Here is a 22427-nt window from a genome sequence, read left to right as displayed (position 1 = left end):
AAGATATTAAACTCAACTAACGTATTCTTTTGCATTTATTCTATATAAAGTGTTCTCATGTTTTTATGGAGAACAAAACATTTTTAAGACTAATCTAAAAAGGGTCTCAATTCAATATTCATTATAAAGTTAAGAGAAACCCAACAATTTTATTGCGAAAGACAATAAACCCATTTGAATTACATCGTTTAGTATGTGAGGCTACTGTTTAATGGATGAATCTCAACCTGAATTTGTGTATTTTTCAAAAGATTTAACATGCTAAATAATAATTCAATTTTAAAAACTCTGTTTAATAGCAACTGTCCTGCAAGTTGAAGTAAAATTACTCCACTTGCGTGCAGGAAATTCTGTATTAGAATGCACAGCCAATTCTAATTAAAAAATAGCTTTTATTTCTGCTGCATTAAACCTGTCCTTCCAGCCTATATTTATATAATGGGGATTAAAGGAATTTAACCTCAACAATAGACAAAAGATGAAAAGGAAAAGAACATGTTAGAAATCTTTTGGGAAAGAAGCCTGGAGATGATCTGTTTCAATGTCACTGCTTAAACTCTTCTGGAAACAAAAAATTCTGAGGGAAATTATACTTTGTAAAATAGTGAAAAGTTTTGGTTTTAAGAAAGTTCAGTTGTGGTTCTTCTGCTTAAGATGAAAAAAAGCAAGCAATACAAATATTTTCTATCCAGTTCACAACGGGTCTCACCATATTTCATCTTTTGGTGCTCAACCAGACTGTGAAATGTTATTTTTATAGACAGCTACACTGACTCCAGTGGTGACTAATAGCTCACTGATATAGAGTTTCTTTCACAGTTTGGCTCAATGAGGCCTTTCCGCTTATAGGATGCTGTTCAAAATGAGTATAGGCAGAAAGCTGCAGAAGTTCAATCCTGGAAGGTACTAAGCAGCCTCTTAATCCTGAGCTTAGTACAAAGGCTCACACTAAATGTACTAACTAGCAGGTTTAGATTTTTTCCTTAATAGTCAAAACACCACAGTGAAAACCAAAACTGTTTCCTCAGGAATAGGATACCCAACCCGCATTAACACTCTGAATGGAGTAATTTTTCTCTACTTAAAGTTCTTCCCTTCCCATAATTCTATTATTCTGACAACGCTGACAGGCTGGAATGAAGCACTCCAGCAGGTTATGATCAGTCTTTGTTACAGGATCTTTCAGTACGGATTAAACCTAGAGTCACATATGTTTTAATTAAAATCTGGAAACAAACGATTTTATCTTCAAATTATTCTATGATATTGTGTGGGTAAACTTGATGCTGCACAGTTGAATTTTCTTGGAGCTTTATGAAGATTTGATCGCAATGGCCATTAAAGAAAGATCTGTCTGTCTTATTGTCACAGCTGTCCCTGTTTCCTTTCAGTGTTTTTTAAACAAAACTCTAATATAATCTGCTGACTGTTTTCCACATTAAAGCATCTGCTTTGGTAAACGTACCTTTTGTTCAGCTGTCATTGTTAGACTTTGCAATCGGCCGGTCATATTTCCCAAGCTTTTTTCAAAAGCTGCTACTAGATGAGCCTGTGAAAGAAACAGAAGACAACATTCATCGTGACAATGGGTCTTAAATGCACTTTGCAACTTTCAAGAATATACAGAATGTTTCATTCATTTTGGCTGGACAAACAATATCTGGACTCTGTGAAACCCAGCACTCCCACTCTGGGCTTTGTCCCAGATCTCTTTTTTTTAATTATTTATTTATTTTTATTTTATTTATTTTTTTTTCTCTCCAAGCCAATCTTCTCCTGCTCTTTTCTATTAGTTTTAAACTCAGACTGAGCTAACTTGGATAGGTGAAGCAGCCAAGTGAGCCCAGTGTTCCTCAGGCTTCTCTAGCCCCCAAGGAGATTAGCTTAGGTATCCCTGCCTGGAAATTAATTACGGATTTAATGCCCTGCTTTGAGTTTACTGATATATTGACCAAAAGAAGTCTGCTCCCAAACAGAAGTCCAGGAACAATTATTTTCAATTATTGAACGTTTCAACATGGGAATTCAGGTACTTTATCTTAAAATGTAAGTTTTAACCTCACAAATAAAACACTCCAGAGGAATCCTGAGAATGAAACAAAAAATATCACAGTTAGTTTTGTGAAAGGTCATTACATGTGTGCAAATGTATATACAAAAGACAGTCTTGCAAATTGGAAGTCCGACTTCTGAATAAGAAAAGCAATAAAGTTGAAACTGACTGGAAGATTTTAAAAAATTAAAGCTTCATTTTATTTCCTAACAACATTCACCCTATACTCTACGCAAGCAAAATTTATACAAACAGTACATCAACTCTTCATTGGTTCTAACTCAAATCAAGCTTTGTAGGCAAAGGGCAAATGGTCATAAAGAAAGCAACAAGCTAAGCCAGCTTGTACAGCCAAGGGAAAGTAAGAATTTCATTTTTATGAAATTCCATCTGCTCCTCTCACAACACCGAATAGTAAAAGCAGAAGGAAATACTTATTTTCTCTTTACCATCTCAAAAGTGGTAATAGGCAAAGTTTTCAAACACAGGCACTACAATACACTTGGAAATATAACTCACAAACAACATATTTATATGCACAAATGGATTAACTGAGCTTCCTCACTGAGAAAATTCAGTTTTTATTAGAGCAGTACAGGCACACACAGTGCCTGGCAAATTTTTCAGTTACAGATTTGCGTGCTCGTACAAGCATAGTTGAAATTGTTGAAATCTATGTGCTTGTACTGAATCTGAGGTATAACCAGCAGAAGACATAGTCCAAAAAGGATTCTGTTATGCACATTAGGAGAAGGAAAAGAGCTTTTTTCCACCTTGCTCTGTATATTATTCCTCAAATAAAAAAGATTATCATATATATCAGTGGCTCACTTCTGGGTCTCCACTTCAGAGCTGGTATAGTGATAAGTGGCTTTTGTGTTTTGTAAATCATTTTGGATTGCTATAAACATTTCAGTATCTTGTAAACTTCTTATTTTATACTTGTTAAATTTATTATAAGTTTACTCCTATATTATATTATTAGTAAATACTTTTATTAATCACTTACGGGTATAGTGGTCAATCCACCTGCTTTCAGCATCTGCAGGGATGCCTTAGGGATAATTCTTTTGGTAAAGGATACGTACCCCAGGGACTAATTCTTTATAAACATGAGACTAGATACATATGCAATTTCTTAAGGACTAATTAGTAATTGTGTATATTCCTATTTTAAAATTTATAACTTAGACTATATTCTTGAAGTTATAATTTTAAATAAAATGAACATGGAATATGTGTCAAATGCACCTCTGAAACCTGTCAATCGATATAAAGTTATTCTAGCTAGTTTGGAAACTACAGCCTTCGGTTGTTTTCATTCTTCTATGAGAAGATAAAAATAACTAGTTTTTAAACTTACTTTTCACTTTAATAATTAGCTATATAGTAAAAATATCCAGACTAATTTATGGTGTTTTAATTCCAAAGATGATGACCACTGACCCAGAACACAATCAGAGACAAAGTAGATGCACTACCACAGAATTATAGCCAAATGTCTCTTCATTACATGTGTTTAACAGGAAACTAATGGAGCTCACTGTTCCCTGCCTCATAAAAAAATCTATAGCTTGGCTGATGGCCCGTGGTTCTGCTTTACCATGAGAATAACAGTGGGGACCGAGGGCTTGAAAAGAGGAATAATTTGCTTAATTATGCATTGCTTTTGTCCGTTTCTCACAATTAGACTGTGATAACCACAGTTCTTTGGTACCTAACTATGCATATTTGCGCAAAGTATTTTCCTATTCCATAGCTCCAACTTCAGCTTATATTGTACATGAATAAACCACAAGGAATTTTGGAAAAATTAAGAACTAAAAACTGTCATTAAAAATGTCATCAAAGGTCACTGAAACTATTAGGTTATTGCCTGATAGTCTTTAGAGAGAGACAGCCATGTCACAACTATGGATTCTTACTAAAATTCAGCCTGTGATAGAATACCTGACCTTCTTGGAGTAGCACGCTAAAATTTTTGCATCATAAAGGTAATTGGGTCAAGATGATGGATCTTTCCTGACTCATCTGAGATAAAGACTGTCAGGTCTTGATTTACTACTACTAAAGAAACTTAATTCAAAGGCCCATCAACTGAAGACTATTCGAGAAAAAAATCTTCAATCGCATTGTTCATTACTTTAAATGTTTATTACAACAGAAGACTCTTCTATGAAAGACAAAGTATTAATTTTACATTCAGAGTAATAAACTGTGCTGCCTTTCCCCATGGTAGCAAACGTTTATTTATTCAGCAGTCTAGGGAACTCCTACTTGTTGAAATCTTATGCAGATTTGTCCCAAAAGAAATATTATGTAACAAAATAAGAAAAGTTAGTTTGAAAAAGGCTACAGTATCAGTATATTTATGTGTGGAAGTATGCATAAAGCATATGTATGTATATACTCCTATTTAAGATCAGACTTTGCATCTAAATAGTTAAATGCAAAATAATTCAGAAAACAATTGAAACAGAAAGAAGTAACTGTGACTTTATAAATGCTCATTAGAAATTAGAAATTCTAATTAGCAACTTCTTTTACACTTCTAACTTTGGTAATTGATTTTGATTGAATTGATAATCCTCAGATTCCGAGGATTATTTACTTGATCCAAAAGGATCCATCCTTTCATTCTCATAAAAATATTTAGGAATACTATTTTTTTTTAAGTTACAGCCAATCCCTCACACCTTAGAAATCAAGTTTCATTCATGTCATATGTCACTTGAAACCATACAAAATAGCCTGAACACTGCATGTGCTTTAAATAACACTTATTCTAAAATAAAAATATATCTTCACAATTGAATGGGACATCTGTACTTGGAAATAGATATATACTGGAATCAGAGATAAGTAACTGGGCATTACTGGAAGTATGCCTCCAGCAAAATATATTAATCTTTAACATGGTATACGTTAGATACACAGATGATGTACAGCTCTTAATCTGTAGATCCATCACATATGGATTAATTTTGACTTCTATTAACATGTGAAATTCCCATTGGAAATAGTCAAAGAGATATATGCTCAGGGAATGATTTCGGTGCCAAGATGACAGATTTAATTTTAAACATTTCCTTAGTAAAGGATGCCCGCCAGCCAAACCCCAAATACCTCAGCTCTTAGGTTTACAGCCCATCCTGAACATGACACTGGCATATCCAAAGACTACCTGCTGACACACTTTACGATTTGACCTGCGGCGTTCAGGTTTATAAAACAGAAGTAAATAAATAAATTTCCTCCCACCTGACACGGCTGAATGAAAGGAGGTGTGAGAGGCCAGAAGGGATCGGGCTGATTGCAAGAAGCCACTGCACATCTGGTGACCTTTTCTGTTCGCCGCCTGCTATTATCTTGTTGTTTGGCTGTGGGATAGTGGTTCAGAGCTGGCCAAACAAGAGTATCAGCCAGCGAACCCCCTCCGCTTTCTACTGGCATCCTGGGTCTACTACAGTTTGCAAGTGTGCACCCTTCAGCTTTACTCAGTACAAAGCACTGATCAAAGTCCCTCCGAACAGGCTGGGTTCAGGCTGCTCGCTGGAATTTGAGCCTGTGTCAGTCATGTAGGAAGTCTGCTGGTTGGACACTTTCTGCACTGAAAACAGGCCCTTTCTTAATTAGTACTGAGATTTGCCCTTCAGCAACATCAAAACAGGCACCAGGGGAAAAGCCAGAATCTCAGGAAAAAAACTGTAAATTAAGCATCCAAACAACAGCTGGGCCCTGCTTGAATTTAATCATATGCAGGCAAAACACTTTGGGGTTAATCAAATGAAATAAACTGCTGAAATCAAGCACAGTGCTTGAGTCCAGCCAACAAAACCTGAATAATAAATGAAACCAAGTAAGAAAAGTCTTAGCAGAGGTTTCCAAAATGCCTGAGAAATGCTGTAACTTCCAATTGACAGGTTTTGATATAAAATAATAGATCAAGCAAAGGTTTGATGAAATAGGTCAAATTTCAGCCTGACAGTCTTTTAATGACACATGTATTGCTGTCACCAACAGTCTTTGTGGTGAAACAAGGATACAAATAGTGTTAAAATGAGATTAATAAGATGGTCTTTTTTTCTCTCGCATACAATACTTTTGCTCAATTCTACAAAGGGAAATGGTAACAACAAATTCAAGCCCAAGATGAACTGCGAGGAAACAAGATTTCTGGCTATTAATAGTTTCCTTCTCCAGACCACAGCGAGGAAAAAAGTGCTGCCTATTTTCAGATACTGGAAGTATGGATATTTGGAGGAGCTTAGGACTAAGGCTTAGATGATTGCATTTATAGCAAAGGCATCAGAAAGGATTGAGTAATTTTCCGGTCAGCAAAGGCACCTCAGAAGATACTCTGGTCACACAGTTCTCTGCCTGCCAGAGATGGACATATCTGCAGAAAAGATAGGCGGAGTGACCAAACTTCTTTCTGTATTAGACTTACTGTTTGTTCAGGTTTTAGCCTACTGAAGTGCAAATGTGACTCAAAAAGAAGGTCACAGTATCCATTTAGAGTGAAATATGGTTTTGATTTCTTCTCTGAGGATAAATTACAGCTTTTGTGATCAGGATTATTTCTCCTTTAAATGCCAGGGGCTGGTGACGTATGCCTCTTAGATTAGGAGACGTGCAAGTAAAGCATATTTTTATTTTATAGACAAAATTGCTAAGACAGTACAAGGTCATGAAAATTAGAAGCCCACCCAGGTTTGTTGTAAGTTTGTCATATTAAATCAGATGTTTGTTACTTACTCTCATAATTTTTATGAAAAGTATATAATCACTGGCATTTAAATATCAATTCTGTAATTAGACTAAATTTCAGAGGCCATATCACAATTAAAAGGTTGCATATACACTGTGTTTTCAACCTGGATTTTATTCCTGATGTTTAAGTGATACTTCATAGAATTTATTTACATAAAGTGCTCAAAGGACTGACAGAATTAGTACTAACACATCTTTAAGGGATTTCTTTTGATACTTTGGGCTTATGTGGAAGTGTTCTTTTAATGCTTTACATCTTCTGTACCAGAAATAGCAGAGAGAGAGCTCAGAATCAGGCTTATTGTGAAATACTTTTCAATTTTTGGTTTTTTAAAGTATATATTTCATGACAGTAACCCCAAAAATACTTACTTATAATATCTAGCAATATCTACTTTTCTTTTAAGATTGTTTTCACCATGAAGGTGTCTAAATCCCTTGTTCATGCCTGGAGAATTTGAAGCCTCTAAGTTTCATGCTCCTGACAAGTTTAATTTTGAGGGAATTTCCACATGTTGGGGATTTGGAAAAAGGAAAGATTTCTCTGGTACCATTTAAAAACCCCATGTGCTAAAAGGATCAGCTTTAGGGTTGCTTATAGGTTTAGAGTTTAAAGGTTGTCTCTATGGAGATGGATTAGAAGGTGGGTGACACAGCCAAAAGACTGTGATTAAATTAACCTTTATACAACATACAGTGTGCATGCACATCTATATATGCGTACAAGCAAGTTAACAAATTCAGCACTTCTGGATAGGCAAAACCAGATGCACACATCTATATCTTTTTAACTGTCCTGTTGACAATGTTACCCCTCCAATTAGAGCAGTAGAAAAGCTATGGGCATTCTTACTAGGTGTTCAGAAGTCCAGGGGCAGTGCAAGCGACCAGATCCTCAACCAACACAACATTAGTTAAACAGATCAAACCCCATTTATTTCTCACCCACGCAGCAGAATTAGTCTGAGTGAAAACCAAGCCAAAATGTAACTATCTATTTTTAGCTTGACTCAGTGTCTTTGAAATAGGGACCAAAGCTAATTTTAACTTGGAGCTGGCTTTGAAAACTTGTCTGGAACAGGCAATGTTATTAGATACCAGTCTGAATGGTGTTTAGTCCATACAAAGGAATACTGACCAGAGATATACGCCATGACTTCTAACTAAGACTGGGAAGAAATTGGACAAAATTGGCCCAAATGAACCAAACAGCGGCCTCATTGCTTCAGCTGCAGGGAAGAATGCCCTGCCATCCTCACTCTATTGCATTTCTCACTGTATTATAGGCTACAGCATTGCTGGGAGGACTGTCAAAGGATAGAGACTAAAGAGAGTCATCTTTCAACACATCATCAAGAAGGAACATGCTGGTTCTTTTTGTTCAGAACGAGCAGAAGTAGAGAAGGGCAAACTACTTTTCTGCCCACAGAGTAAAGTAAGGCATGGTACCAAGAGCCCGAATTATCCCCATCAGAGGGGCTTCCACACCAGCTCTAGTACAGGCTCCTGAGCACAGGCCCACCACAGGCAAACAATTTAGTCTTGCTGATGTGGTACCACTGCTCAGAATCACAGAATTGCTTGGGTTGGGAGGGACCTTTAAAGATCACGTAGTCCAACTCCCCGGCTGTGGGCAGGGACATCTTTAGATCAGGCGCTTGCAGGAATGAAGCCAACTTTTCTGCGTAATACCAGCTGCTGCTGCATGGGCATTAACAGGGTACTCAGAGTGGATGTGGGGATGTCTGTGATTGTGCTGTGTCACAAGCCCAGCCACAGTCCACCTCCCTGTGCTCTCCACCACAAGGCAGAGCTGCTGAAGCCCTGCATTTCTGGTGAAACGAAAAGTGCACTGCAGAGAACAGTGGACTTGTCAGCAGACACGACTACCCAAGGCATGCTGGCTTAGCTCTTCTGACCTCTTGGTTTTAGTTTGTAGCTCTCCGGATGGGTGAGTGAAGGATTGCTCAATTTGGCAAAGATGAAGATCAGTGTCTAAAACACATGAGAGATGGCACCCCACAGCGAGGATAGGCACACTGGCTATAAATTCCTGAATGAATAACCCAATGAAGAATCAAGCTTTTGAATTTACGAACATTGCAGGACTCTAATATTGTCTGCCTCACTAGTTCATTCTCAGAACTCAGGACAGACTGGCAATTCATACTGCTACAGGGGTACAAACACCCACAGGTGTTCTGCAGCCACCTGAACAGAGCAGAAAGTGCTAAGAGTAGCTATTCCACATTTTCACGTGGCAGTCCCAACAGAACAAGCAGCTTTCACACAACTAGAAATTATTTTCCCACAATATAAACACAGTACTACTTCAGCAACTGAAATAATTTCTTGAAAATAATGGCAGTATTTATAGATCTAAATACTCAGTACATCTGCATATTGAAGAAAGGCACTCTATAGGTTGTCCAAGATATCAGGAAACAGCTTTCTTGAAATGCAAAATTATACTCTCTTGCAACTGCATCTCAGCTTTCCTTGGAATGTTAAATATAGTTATATCCTGAATTGTAACAGATTGTTCAGTAACTATTCAGTAACTTCATCAGAAACCATAGTAACCAGAGGATTGTAGCTCACATTCCCTATCTGGCATTATTTTCTGATAACATGTTCAATAACTCATACTACCGGTCTATGACAATTGGAAGGAACACCAGGGAGCTGTCTGTGAAATATCCCAGTTTCCATTCGTTACTTATCAGCACAGTTATTGCAGCATATGAATTCCATATACAATTGTGTACTGTACTGCCCTCCACATCTATCTGCATTTTGCAGGGTTTATCTTTGTGAAATGAAACTATAATGAATTCTATCAGCATCTACAATTCATGCCCTTTCTTTGGTTGTGTCTCCTTACTTGTGGGTGCTTTTTTAATTGATTCTGAGGAAACAATCTGAAACTGAACTGGATAGGACTGTTGTCACATCCGAAGTGTGGAAACTCTCATTTCCATTTCCACTGTCTTTATGACAAGATTTCTTCTGCTTCAAACTCAGGCAATACAGACACTTCATGAAATAATTAATTTGAAAAACACCTAAATAAATAAATAGTAAAAGTCTCCCAGACCACATGTTGGTACTTGAATTGAGCAAGAGCTATTAGCCAGTCTGATAATGTATTCTCTGATACTGTTTATGATCACAAGCAAAAATACTTACATTTGCTGAAAGCTGAGATGTAAGGGTAGCAACTTTCTCTTGTGATGCAACCAGCTCTCTCCGTAGTTTCTGAATTTGCTAGAAGGAAAAAAGACTTCTGTCAGTATTTCAGCAATTTCCTTTTGTTGGTTTTTTTTTGGTTTGTTTCGTTTTCTTAAGGGATCGATCACTAATAGGTTTACAATGTCTTAGTTTCACAGTTGAATCTCAGAACTATTCAGAAATACAAATTATTAAAAGTTGGCACTTAACATCGCTCCAACAGTTTTCTTGCACTTCACCGTGTATCAGCTAGGATCCCAGTTAAAGGAGCACATAAGGACAAATGTACAATCATCTGTTTACACACGTAAATTACATGTTTTTTTACTAAATCCCCTAAGTTCCGAACATATCCTTAGTGCAATCAACGACAGCAGCCCTGGATGAGGCCTGAGATTATGAAACACAAAAGAATTTGAGTCATCTTCCCTTTGCTTGACTGTAGAAGTGATGCAACTGACATATGTTAAACATCTACATCAGACTCAGATGAAGTGCCAAAGAGTACTCTCCCACTGGCTGGCATGAAGAAGGCTTTGATGACAACCTCAGACACAGATTTTTGCTTCATGGATGTCTAAAGTTAGATGAGATACTGTAATTTCTTTTTTTTTTTCTCTAACACAGTACTTCCTACAGTGCCTGTGATTCAAACATGCAGCCACTTTAAACCTTATATATCTTTCAAAAACTTGCTTGCCAACTTAAAAAAATGTTGCTTTAAATGTGCCTATTGACATGAAAATAAATTTAACTCAAGGCTCCTGTATCCTTTTATGAAAAATAGAATCCTTAAGAAAGTTATCTTTCAGCCAGGGTAGATATCTAGCATAAAGTTTACACATCATTTTAAGCTCATTTAACCCTATTTGAGATCTCACAGGGACTCCAGGCATTGCACTGAACTTAAGCCCAGCATGGAGTTTCACTTTGAAACTCCTTTCATATTCAGACGTAAATGAAATTATTCCAGACTAGAGAAGTAAAATGTCTAAAACTAGCCTAGGAAAGGGAGCATATAACATTCACTAGTAAAGACTATTGCAGTACTTTAATTTTATGACTCGATGAAAACCAACAGGGAATATTACACAAGATTTAAGAATGAGCAAGTTCCTGTACATCTATGATACAAAAATAACTAGGTCATTTACACTGGCTCAGAGCAAGGGAAACAGATTATTGAGCTGTTCTCCATCCTGGACTGCCGCTTTCCTTTTTCCAAGTTTTCTCCTTGTTTTTTAATAGCAATTATTTGGCCTTCCTGCTTAAGCTACTCTTTCATCATATTCCTGCAACTATACAAAGGCAGTTCTCATGAAGTGATGTTTAACATTTCCTGCAACAGCATCACAGAGCAGAGAAAACAACATGTAGCAATACACAGGAAAGAAATGTTGTTTCACCTCTATATACAGGCCTATCCAAAAAGGGCAATGAAGTGAGGAACTATCATTTACACTGCTGAGCTATCGCATGGTTCTTTAGCTGCTTTGCTTTAACTTTCAGAGAAAGGAGCTTAGAAAATTCAGGTAGAAATTATATTGAAATATATTGAGGCAAGTACGGAAGAATATGTTTATTTGTTCCAGTTCCTCAAAGTATCTTTTAGTTGACTTTTTTTTCTCTGAGTAGTAAAAATAGTAGCAGCATAAGTGCAGGAGCTGGAAGACATGTAGCTCTGTGAAGTGGAAATGCAAGCCTTGGTGCTGCGTTTTATTGCTGCTACTCCCTGGTGCCCTTCTAATACAACCAGGACTTCATTTTGAGAAAGACTGTAATTGTATCCAGCTGCTGACCCTGGCTTGTCACCCATTCTTATATACTGTGAGGAGAAAGAAGTTGTTTTCCACGTCAGATTTGATTTATATCTGAAATCAATCTGCGTTGCTCTGAAATCCATCAAAGTGGTCAGTTTCAGAAATTTAATATAATGCAAAATGTAAAGGAGAGAAGTTCAAAGCGAACATTTGAAGTATTTTTCTCCTGTAAGGCAGCACATTACCTAGAACTGCACAGTCCCTTAGATCCAGTACAGAGTGGTATTAAGTCTGAAATCAGACGTATCGCAACTCCTCCTCTCAGAAGCCCAATTCTCATCGCTGCTTTTCACCTTTTCAGAACTTCAGCCAGGAGGCATTCTTCAGCATGATGCTAAGAAAACACCTTCTAGTACACTAGAAGCTGCATTGGCTCTTTACCAATTCTTCTCAAAAAGTGGTACAAAGACACAGGGTGTCTTTTTCCCCAGCAACTCAGCAGCTTAGCCATAGCAGATAAACAATAAACTTTAAAATAATATAACACAATACACAACTATAGAAACGAAGAAAAGTTTTTTACCTCTGAATGCGCCTTTTCTTCTGCCTGAAAGAAAACAAGGAAGAAATGGCTTAGAAACAGTCTGCAACATAACTGCGGTAATAGAAAATAAAAGCCAGCTACACTGAAGTGAAATGAATAGTTTCACGGATCCATTACATTTAAGGAAGGTATGCAGTAAAAACAATAAATGGAATTCTTTTCAACTTACTTGACAAGGCTCCATCTGAAACCCCAAAGAGTTTGCCAGCATACCGACAACATGAAACAGTGGATAAAAGGAGAACAGGAAAAGAACTGCAGAAACTGCAGCTACATTTCTAAGATACAAAAGAAAACTTGCTATGCTGTTACTGCACGGACCTTAGTCTGTTACCAGCAAACTTTTACACCATAATGATTATTATGGCTCCTGGAACTATATTTGCTTTACTGTATACTGAGCAATATTCCTAATAGACTAATCCCTGCTGAAAGATATTGGCAGCATACCAGTAAAACATATATGGGGGAAGGTGGAGGGGAGAGGGGGACTTCCAGTTTAAAGTAATTTCTTCCATACAGAGTACTGACCAAAATACTAAGGGCTATCAAGACATGTTAAATTTTCAGCTTAACTTGCTAATAATGGTTAATAATTTTAGGTATTTTCCATATTGTTACGTATTGTGTATGCTATTGAAATAGCTGTGATGTTATTTACTCAGCAGTCTTTCATAACAAGCTAAGAAACTAATTGCAAAGCAAATCTTTGAAAGTCATTACATTTGTAAGCATGGAAGTAGTCTAATTTAGGAGGCATTTGGTGGACAGAAAAATCTTGCTTCAGTGGGATTCTAATGGAAAGGAATAGCATGCCATGAGAGAGGAACCCTTTCGTAACACAAAATAAGAATCAGTTAATGTACAGGAAATCAATCCACCCCGTGATCTGAGGTGGCCCAAGTTCAGAGAAGCAGTCTAACACTGTCTGGATGAGAAGTAAGCAGTAAAAGGAAAATGTGGGTAGAAGAATTAGCTATAAATAACACTAGAAAGACTAAGAAAACCCAAGGTAAGAGTTCCTCAGAAAATTCCCAGACATCAGGCAGTATCTGTTATTACAAATTAATATAGCTGCTTTTTTAAGCCTGTATTAAGCACAACTTTTGTGCTGTTAGAATTTTAATAATTGATTATAGAAATCTTTTCTTACTTTACCTGGTGTAGGAGGAGAAGACTTTTAGAAAATGTCTCTTTCCGTACATGCTTATCTGCTAACAGGCACTAAAAAGGCTGAGATGCTATGATATTTCCCTGTGTAACACCTAGAACTGCTCTTGGATGAAACTACTGTAGTACCTGGTACATCACTACATGGGAATGATTTAGAATGATGATTGTTTCATTTGCCAGCACTGGTGTGACATACCTACTGATACTAACTTTCTGATCTATGTTTGCTAAAAGGAGATCTGCCTACAGAAAAACATGAGTATCTGTTCTCATTATTGTTACTTCAAACATACAGTGCATGAAAAGTCATCAAAGGATCAAGAAAGACCATGCCCCCTTAGGAATTCTACTGTGCCAAGACAAGGAAAAAAATAAATAGGGTCGGTGACCTTTTCCTGAAACTGCTGCATGGGATGTGGTCCCTTGTCCTTAGACAACCAGCCCTCGCTGATGAAGGCAGCGCTATGAGTTGTTACCAGATGGCTCCCTCACAAGGAAGCATTGCCTCTCTCCCAGAGTTCAGAGAGGTGGCTCCCACATGTCAGCTTTTGTGGGCAGTGGAAGAAGTCAATGAAAGAGGGAGAACAGGATTCTGGGCATACTATCAACTTAACAAATAAAATTTGACCACCAAATACATCTGAGCAGTTCTTAGCCAAGAGTTCATGCTGACACCACTGTAACCCAGCACTCAGCCATTGGTTCAAAAGGCTCTAAAGGAAATAATAATTCTTTTCTCCCTCTTCTTCTCCATCATATCCATGCATCCCATCCTTGTAAGGATTATTTTTTTTCTGGTTTTTTTTTTTGAAGACTTAAAATATTAACATACAAATGACATGTCCTTACACATCTCCTTTGAGCTTGGCTTAGCACAGTTAATGAAGTCTAGGGATTCTAAGTGTAGCTAATGCTGAGAGCCAGTGGAAGAAATATAGCAATTAACTAGATATGTGCAAATTGCAGTGTCTCACCTACTGAGCAGGAGGAGATTAAAATTGGAGACAACATATCATAATTTACACTATCACACATCTTTTTCAACTTCTCGGAAAGCTAGATATATTCATTGCCAAAACTGAATCAGCATTTCAATCTTACAGTCTACTAAGTCCGCTTTTCTGTGAAAGAAAATGATTGTCTCTGTACATGCATATCATTACAAGCTGGATTTCCAGTCTATTCCATTAAGTTCTGAAAACCCAAATGCAAACCCAAAAGAAAGCCAATACATACAGAAAATACTAGTGAATGCAAAACTTCTGTTTCATTGGACTTATTCATTCCAATAGCAGCAAATCATGACATGTTTCTTCTGAATCTCATATTCCAATTCTCAAAGAAAAAATCTTCAGAGAATAACGTCAAACTTGGCAGCTATCCTTTGGTAATAATGCATAAAGATCTTGATATTGATCTTTATTTAGTACTTTGTCTGAATCTCTCCAGTGATTAGGCTGCAGAAAAACACTAGCATCAAGGCTTAAGGCAATGCTTGAGAAATCTGATAAACATATTTGATTGAGACACTTATGGAAAGGAGGCTGCTCCTGCTTAGTGATTTTTGCTTGCTTAAGTAAGGTAAAATAGCTCTTGTACTCCTCCTTCAATCTTGTAATAGCTGAAAGTGAGTTACATGTGGCATAACCCTGTGAAGCTATCCCTTTCCGGAGGAAATGGGGCACTGCACCGTATCATCAAACAATGAAACATTGTTCTCTGCTTTCAGTTGGTGTGATACTGATTGCCAACCTTTCACGTTTCTATTCTCCACTTGTGCATCATCTTCTGATTAATTGCTGAACAGTTTAAACTTTTTTCACAGGATGAGAGGGATCAAGCAGAAGAAATTCTGATCAAAATTCATCCCTAAAGGCCAACCCTAGTAATTTTGTCATACTAATTCCTTTCCTGCCCTTTGCAGATTTTTCTGTAACTTTCATTATCTTGTCTACATAATCCATCACTTAAGAAGCGAGGCTTAGCTGCAATGTGAATTTACAGTCAGCCATTTCAGAAGATATTTCATGTACAGTATGAACTTGGGTAAACAGTTTAAAGTTTGTTTTGCAGGAAAAATACTGTTCTTTAATATCACGGAATTTAGGTAATATTTCCAAGATACTCAGTAATCTTGAATGATAGCAGGTTATACAAATAGAAAGTATTAGTAAACTCTTGCTACATGAGACAACATCAGAGCAGAGATATTTCAAACTTACTGACTCACCAGGGGCTGAAAGCATCCTGTGTCACTTTATAATTTGATTTTTACCGTCTGTCAGTTTTGTAACATTCTTCTAAAATTTGACATCAAAGCTTGAATTATAATTTTGGACACACACTCACCATAATGTCTCATAGACAGGGAAACAGTAAAGTTTTTTCCACTACCAAAATGTTAAATGAGAAGCTTTGATTTGAATGTTAGTCATACTTCATGTGCAGCCAGTCTGTATGTGCATTCTACTCCCCCAAAATAATTCAGGACTGGTCTGGACTGGAATTGCTTGCAACTTGCTGCTTAAGGCCTGGGAAACCCTAATGACTGTGTACCTGATGTTTTAGACATGCCCTTGTATAGACCTTTTTATGATTAAACAGAACTAGGAGAGGCACCGTTGTGGTAGACGTTGTGCACGGATGCAACCTGCTTTCCAAGCTAACATGAGTTTAGCATTGAGACAGGGCTACCAAGTGGTACAAACCCATCAGACTGCATGGGCTTGGTATTCCCAGGCAAGAACTGTTGTTGGCTCTGGGTAGAGGAGTCGCTGCCATTCCTGGGATGTCACCTGACGCTATTCAACGCCTGAAACTATGGAGAGGAGACAGACTATTCATGAACGCATGGTGTGAAAACAGAGAAGTGGGTTGCTCTCCCGTGAAAAAGGGCTACTACAGCATGTAATTGTGGTTAGCAAATAGGCTGCAAAGCAGGTGTTGCATATCAGCAAGGGAATGTCCAAACATGCTCAACTCCTCCTGTATGGATGATTTCTTGTTAGTAGAACAACTGAAGCAACAAATTATGCAGAAGATCTCAAAAAAGATACCAAAACAATAAAATAGAGAAAAAAATCAGACCCGGAACTTCTGCTTGAGCTATAATACAATTATTACTTAATCTAATTAACTAAGATTAATAAATTTTTAAAGAAACCCTTCTCTTTGGAAATAACATCTAAATGCTGTCATTTGCAGCAAAGATCAGCAGACATTTTAACTGCAAATTGTATCTCCCTTACCCTGAAGCAATCTTGTGTTTTTCAAGAAATGTACCTCAGTGAGATGACGAAAACACTTTGTAAATTGTGCAATTAGAAAACTAGCTGAAAATAAGCAAAATCTCTCAAAATTATCAACTACAATAGCATAAGGATCTCCCTTAAATACAGACTCCTAGACAAGTACCTTCTTTTTAGATTTCAAAATATACACTAGGTAATTTTAAGCAGTTCTAAGCAAGTCACATAAAAAGATGAAAATAATGTATTCTAAAATAGCATGACAGTAATACCAAAGTTGAAAATAAATGTTCCTGCTTTATTGCAGTACAATTTTAATCCTTCTAAACTGGAAAGTATTGAAATTTTCATGAGCAATGAACAAGAAGAGAGACAGGCAGAGCTTTTTTCTAAAATGTCAATACTCACCGTAGAGTAGAGAGAGGATGTGCTGGAGACAAGCGATAATGAGGACCCATGTACTTTAAAAAAAGGAAAATAACATGAAATATTGATGAAAGCATAAAACTCCCCCCACGTAGCTCAATAACTAAACATCTTTTTCAAATGAGTAACAATCTTCCATGAAGACCAATTATAAGCTATCATTATAGAAAAGCTATTGATATTTTTTCCTGCACTTAGAAAGATTGTTCTATACAGAAAAAGCACTTTCCTGTGTGAGGTAGGAGAGCGAGCCAGTGAGATTCAGTATTATTACCAGCAAACCAAGCATCGCTTTTGTTGTTTTGACAACAAATCACTTGATAAATACACTCTTTAGAGGAACCAGAAACTGAGCTGTTTATACACCTGTCCAAAGCTGAGCAAACGGATTTTAATAAGAGACTATGCTTTGCAACACAGTTCACGTTCCCTGGGGTGAGCTCCCAGGCTTTGCTCAGCTGGTTTCTCCCCTCAGCACAATGCAGACCCGTGTATTTGGAGCCCATGTGAAGGGGTTACTGTGAGATGTAGTGCCATATTTCCACTAATCATCAGCAGAGTCAGCCCCAAGAGCACCGAGTGAATGTTGCAGAACTTCAACTGAAAAAATGGGGTACCTGGCCTCTCTGAAAATAACAAGTGAAGGCTCAGCTGAAACAAAATTGCCCCTTCTGCTTCTGATGACTCTCATGAGGAAGGATACACCAACAGAGAATTTTAAAGAAGTTAATTTATTTAATTACTTCTTTTCATTTTTGTTTCAAAAGAAATTGGTTTAATATTTATAATCTGCCAGAATTTGGAAAATAAATTATTTTGCTTTAGTAGCTACCTGGCATCCATATGCCAAACTGACAATACAAGAATTGGATTAGCCAAATAGACTTTGAATCTAGTTTTGAAACTGGGCAAATATTTACAAAGATGTGGTACCCTCTGCTTTAAATTTCTCAGCTAAACTCCCATTCTGCTCTCATAGTGGCTCTACCCATTATTTCCCTTCTTTCACTATAACTTTCCTCAGAGCTCCTATCTTAAATAAAACACATTTGGCCTTCCAACAGCATCATTTCATGTTAATCTCTAATGACCATAAACTGCTTGAAAATCTGTTTATTATTGTTGCATTGACTTTCATTTACTCAGGTTGATCATGGTTATCCGCTCCAGCTGGATATGAAACATGACCAATGAGAAAGCTTTCTTCAAAGCCACTGGTGACCCATTATTGAAATTCTAGATTTAACACCTCTTTTTCTATGCATAAATTATTTGCCTTGTTTTCTCTATTATTCTTCCACTGTTTCCTTTGATAATTCTCATGTTCCTCAGCAAAGGGTCTGTAGTCACCTCTGTCCTTGAATTACATGATATGCTTCTGTGCAGTCAGCCATCCTCCCTGTGCTGACAACTCACAGCTTGATCTGTCCTGCACCCTACTGCTAGTATTACATACCCAGATGTCTGCCTGACATATCATCTCAAATACAGAAGACAAGAATGAATTGAAAAATAAAAGTATTAGTTGTCCGTTATTTCATCTAGGAGTTTTTTTCCCCTTTTTATCTCATAACTATGAGCTCTGGGGCTAGGGGAAGACTTTTTTATCTGCTTGTTATAAAGACTATTTATATTGCCACCACTTAGCAGTAAGCAAGATTGATGATATGATGCTATTGAATGATTCTCCATTAAATTTCAGTGGAGTTTTGTTGTTGTTGGGTTTTTTGTTGTGGGTTTTGTTTTGTTTTGTTTTGGGGGGGGGGCTTGTTTTCGCAGTTAAAGGGTGTGAGAACTTTGTGCTTATGGGAATTCTGCAAATAAGCAGATTTACCAGAAATATTAGGCAAAAGAAAATGTTACAGTGCATTTAATTAGGAGTTCTCAGATGGTCTGTAGTTAAAAAAAAAGCAAAAAAAAAAGCAACCCCCCCAAAAAATATTCCCCAAATTCCAGGTGTTGTACATAGCATTAATGAAACCAGACCAACAGTAATAATCTGCTTAAAGAAAGTAGTGAGGTCAGATTAAATGACAGAATTTTAATACAGAAATTCACATTGTGTTTGCTGTCTGAGGCTGTAGGAAAGTGAGGAAATGAAATGACTGCAAAGAAGGGGGATGCTAAGTAGCACTGGCATTTGGGGAAAAAAAAGGAAATACAGAAGTAGGACTAAGAAAGCATGGAATCACAGTAGTCAAGGTATGCTCAGACACTTCAAATTTAGAGGCAAAAAGAATAAAATAATTTTCCAAGAATGGCTTCCTTTCCTCCAAAATTTCTGATAAAGGATTTATACATGTATGACATACCCAGCATTGCATATTACTGTGTGAAAGAAATACCTTCCATGCTTTAGGGTAAGGAAGTCCATGAGTCCAGCTCAGTAGAATGAAAAAAAAACTTCACAAAATTATTTAAGTTTTAATGTTGCAGAAGAAATATTTTAAAATTTCACTACACTTTGGTGGCCTATTTTGGGATCCATTCACTGATCCAAATAGTAACTCAGTCTTACCTTCTTCCATGCTGTCCCTGAATGAACCTGAATGACTAATTGCTCGTGGTCTCTCTTCTAAGGATGTAGCACTGCCACACAGTTGGGAGTCATCATACAAATCAAAAGAAGTGTCTTGTGCAGGGATGCTGTTTGAACGCATCATACTGGGTCCAGGAAGGTTAAACTGAGATAGGTTGGTTGGACTCACTGGAATACAAAGCTTTATTAATGAAGCACATTTCCATTAAATGAATTTTGGTTCTGCACAAAATTGTAATGTAATGGTTAGGTGGATTCTATGCTGTTGAGAAAATGTAAGGCTTTTGTTCCTACATATAAAGACACCACAAAAAGGTGAAGCAGAGGATCTCCAAGGAGCTGGATGAGACTAATCCTGTAAAATACATGGTAACACTAACACTGGTGTCTGAATACACACTTGTTCACTTTGACAGCCCAAGACAGAAAATCAATGGGAGAGATTCAAAAGTTAAAAGTTAAAAAGGAATAAGAAGCCTTAAGTATTTTTTATAAGCAGCTCTTCTAATAAATCAGTATCTGTATTTTATTGTTATAAACCTATATTACTGATTGCTGTTAAGACCAAAGTTTATTGGCATATGCAAGACATCTTTATACTTTGATTTTCTACAGCACCTACCACTATATTAGGTTAAAATTCCTGCACAAGCCAGTTGAATCTCATCATAATAAATAGGAGTCACTCATGGTTAAAATCCAGAAGAGTGTTGATGAAGCTACTTTAAGCTTTTGCAAAGTCTTTTGCTTTTGCAAAGTCTGTTTGCCAGTAGGAAGGAAAGCCTGGTTATGGTTCGCCTGGACCACATGAACTCAATGCCTAGAAGAAAAAGCCAATTGTCTATCCAAATTCAGCCTCGGTGTTTGGACTTTTGTTTTAGACCATGCAAGATATGCCTTCAGTCATAAACTACCAGAGCAGCTGTGTTGTGAGCGCAAATTATTCCATAAGGCTATGATCAGGGAAAGAAGCAAAGGACAATGACAAAATAAATTTAAAAAAACCCTGATCTTACTGCTCTCTGTTCTGAGTACAAGAACTATGAACAAAAAGAAAAAGAAGATAATTGTAAGCAGAAAATGATAGAGTGAAAGAAACACTGCTTAAAAAGATCTGTGTTTAAAACTACTGCAAGTACGTGGAGGAAATCCAAAGCAGTGGCTTGCTGAGCCAGGATCCAATTTCATTTTTAAAAGTGGCTTTGTTCAACTTCTTTTCCCATATGTAATAAAGACCAACATTTGTATGTCTGATCAAATTTCTTTTGAGTGATTGTAACCTACAGATGCCATAAGCTGTGACAGAGTGACGGAAGTGTGAATGCTTCAAAGGTTGCTGCTAATTCCACAGTAAGGGCCTAAAAAGCTCATTGTGAACCTACATATGTGTCCAGAGTGGTGCAAATAAAAGCTTTTCTACTAAGCATTAAAGAAAAAACAAAATTATTTACAAAACTAAATTTGTGTTGGATTAAATTGAAACAAAATCCAGAAGAACTAAATCTACATCTTGACCTGTAATCAAATAAATCTGAAATGTGACTCGCATCCCAAAATATTATATTGCATACAAGGCTGGGATTTGGATTGGGCCCAGTGCACTTATAGTCAGGTCCAGCCGCTGAAATGCATTGGAAAGGCCTATCTCAAAGCAAACCTGTATATAGGAAAAACCCAAATGTTTAGTGTCTGGGCTGACATTCACTACATTCATTAGAAAGAATCCTACTGCTGTGAATTCTTCTCCTTGGGCAAATCATAGAGAATCTGTGGGGTTTTTTTTCTATATGCAAAATAGGAGATACCTTGGCCTACTCCAATGAAAACACCATAAGTTTCCCTTCATTAGTGAGGCACCACTAATGGTGATGGAGATGTTAAAATAAATTATCTAGTTTGGCAAACTAAGAAATATGAATGGTTGAATTTTATGATTCTAGAGTGGAAGAAACAGTGAAGGGAAACGGCATTTACCCAGGTTGGAAAAGTGATATTTTCCAGTTGCAGATGAAGACATAGCTGAAGGAGAAACAAGTGGGGACTGACTGCCAGTGTCTTGCAGGCCTCCAGTTGAATGGGAGCGTAGCCATTCCTTGCCTTCCTCCTGACTCGTCTGCCGGGATGATGGAGTATATCTGAAAAACCACAGCTGACACGCTCAAAACAACGACAAGTTGACGGTTTGGAAAGAAACAGATGTCAGATAAATACCCTTCACCAGTTAGACAGAACAAAACCCTTGGAAAGTATCAAGTCTAGTCAAGTGATTATCACCAGGGATCTTAACAAGGTAAAATTTACCATCTTATTACGACAGAAAAAGTACAAGACTTGAAACCCCTACCCTCTTCATCCCCCTCCCCAAAACAGCATTCCCTTCTTTTGAAGAGATATGATGATAAATCATAGAAGACAGACAGCTGAGCTGACAGGAAAGGACTTCAAAGCTATAGGAAGTGTACAGGTTGATGCAAAAGCTCAGAAGCTGTGTGGCTAGGATGGGGAATGGACAGACTAGAAGCCAAGAAATGTGAGTAGCTGCTTACAAAATGACATCTGCCACAGATCACGTGGGCAATTGGTTAGATGACAGGAGTGAAACAGATCAACAACTCTGAAA

General features: G+C 37.2%; 1 protein-coding gene across 13 annotated transcripts in view; it reads right to left on the bottom strand.

Moving 5' to 3' along the window:
• Nucleotides 1-22427, bottom strand: part of NAV3 (neuron navigator 3) — a 273105-nt gene that overhangs the window by 28690 nt on the left and 221988 nt on the right. For all 13 annotated transcript variants that reach the window (XM_054831177.1, XM_054831187.1, XM_054831197.1 and 10 more), the window contains 6 exons: nucleotides 21782-21942; nucleotides 19787-19975; nucleotides 17251-17303; nucleotides 12401-12424; nucleotides 10016-10093; nucleotides 1466-1549 (listed from right to left, as the gene is read on the bottom strand). In XM_054831177.1, coding sequence (XP_054687152.1) covers nucleotides 1466-1549; nucleotides 10016-10093; nucleotides 12401-12424; nucleotides 17251-17303; nucleotides 19787-19975; nucleotides 21782-21942 — 589 coding nt within the window. The remainder of the gene's footprint in view (nucleotides 1-1465; nucleotides 1550-10015; nucleotides 10094-12400; nucleotides 12425-17250; nucleotides 17304-19786; nucleotides 19976-21781; nucleotides 21943-22427) is intronic.

This window comes from Grus americana, chromosome 1 (assembly GCF_028858705.1).
Source record: "Grus americana isolate bGruAme1 chromosome 1, bGruAme1.mat, whole genome shotgun sequence".
NCBI classification, from domain to species: Eukaryota; Metazoa; Chordata; class Aves; order Gruiformes; family Gruidae; genus Grus; species Grus americana.
Note: the sequence above shows the minus strand (reverse complement) of the source record. Positions and strands in the feature narration are given on the sequence as shown.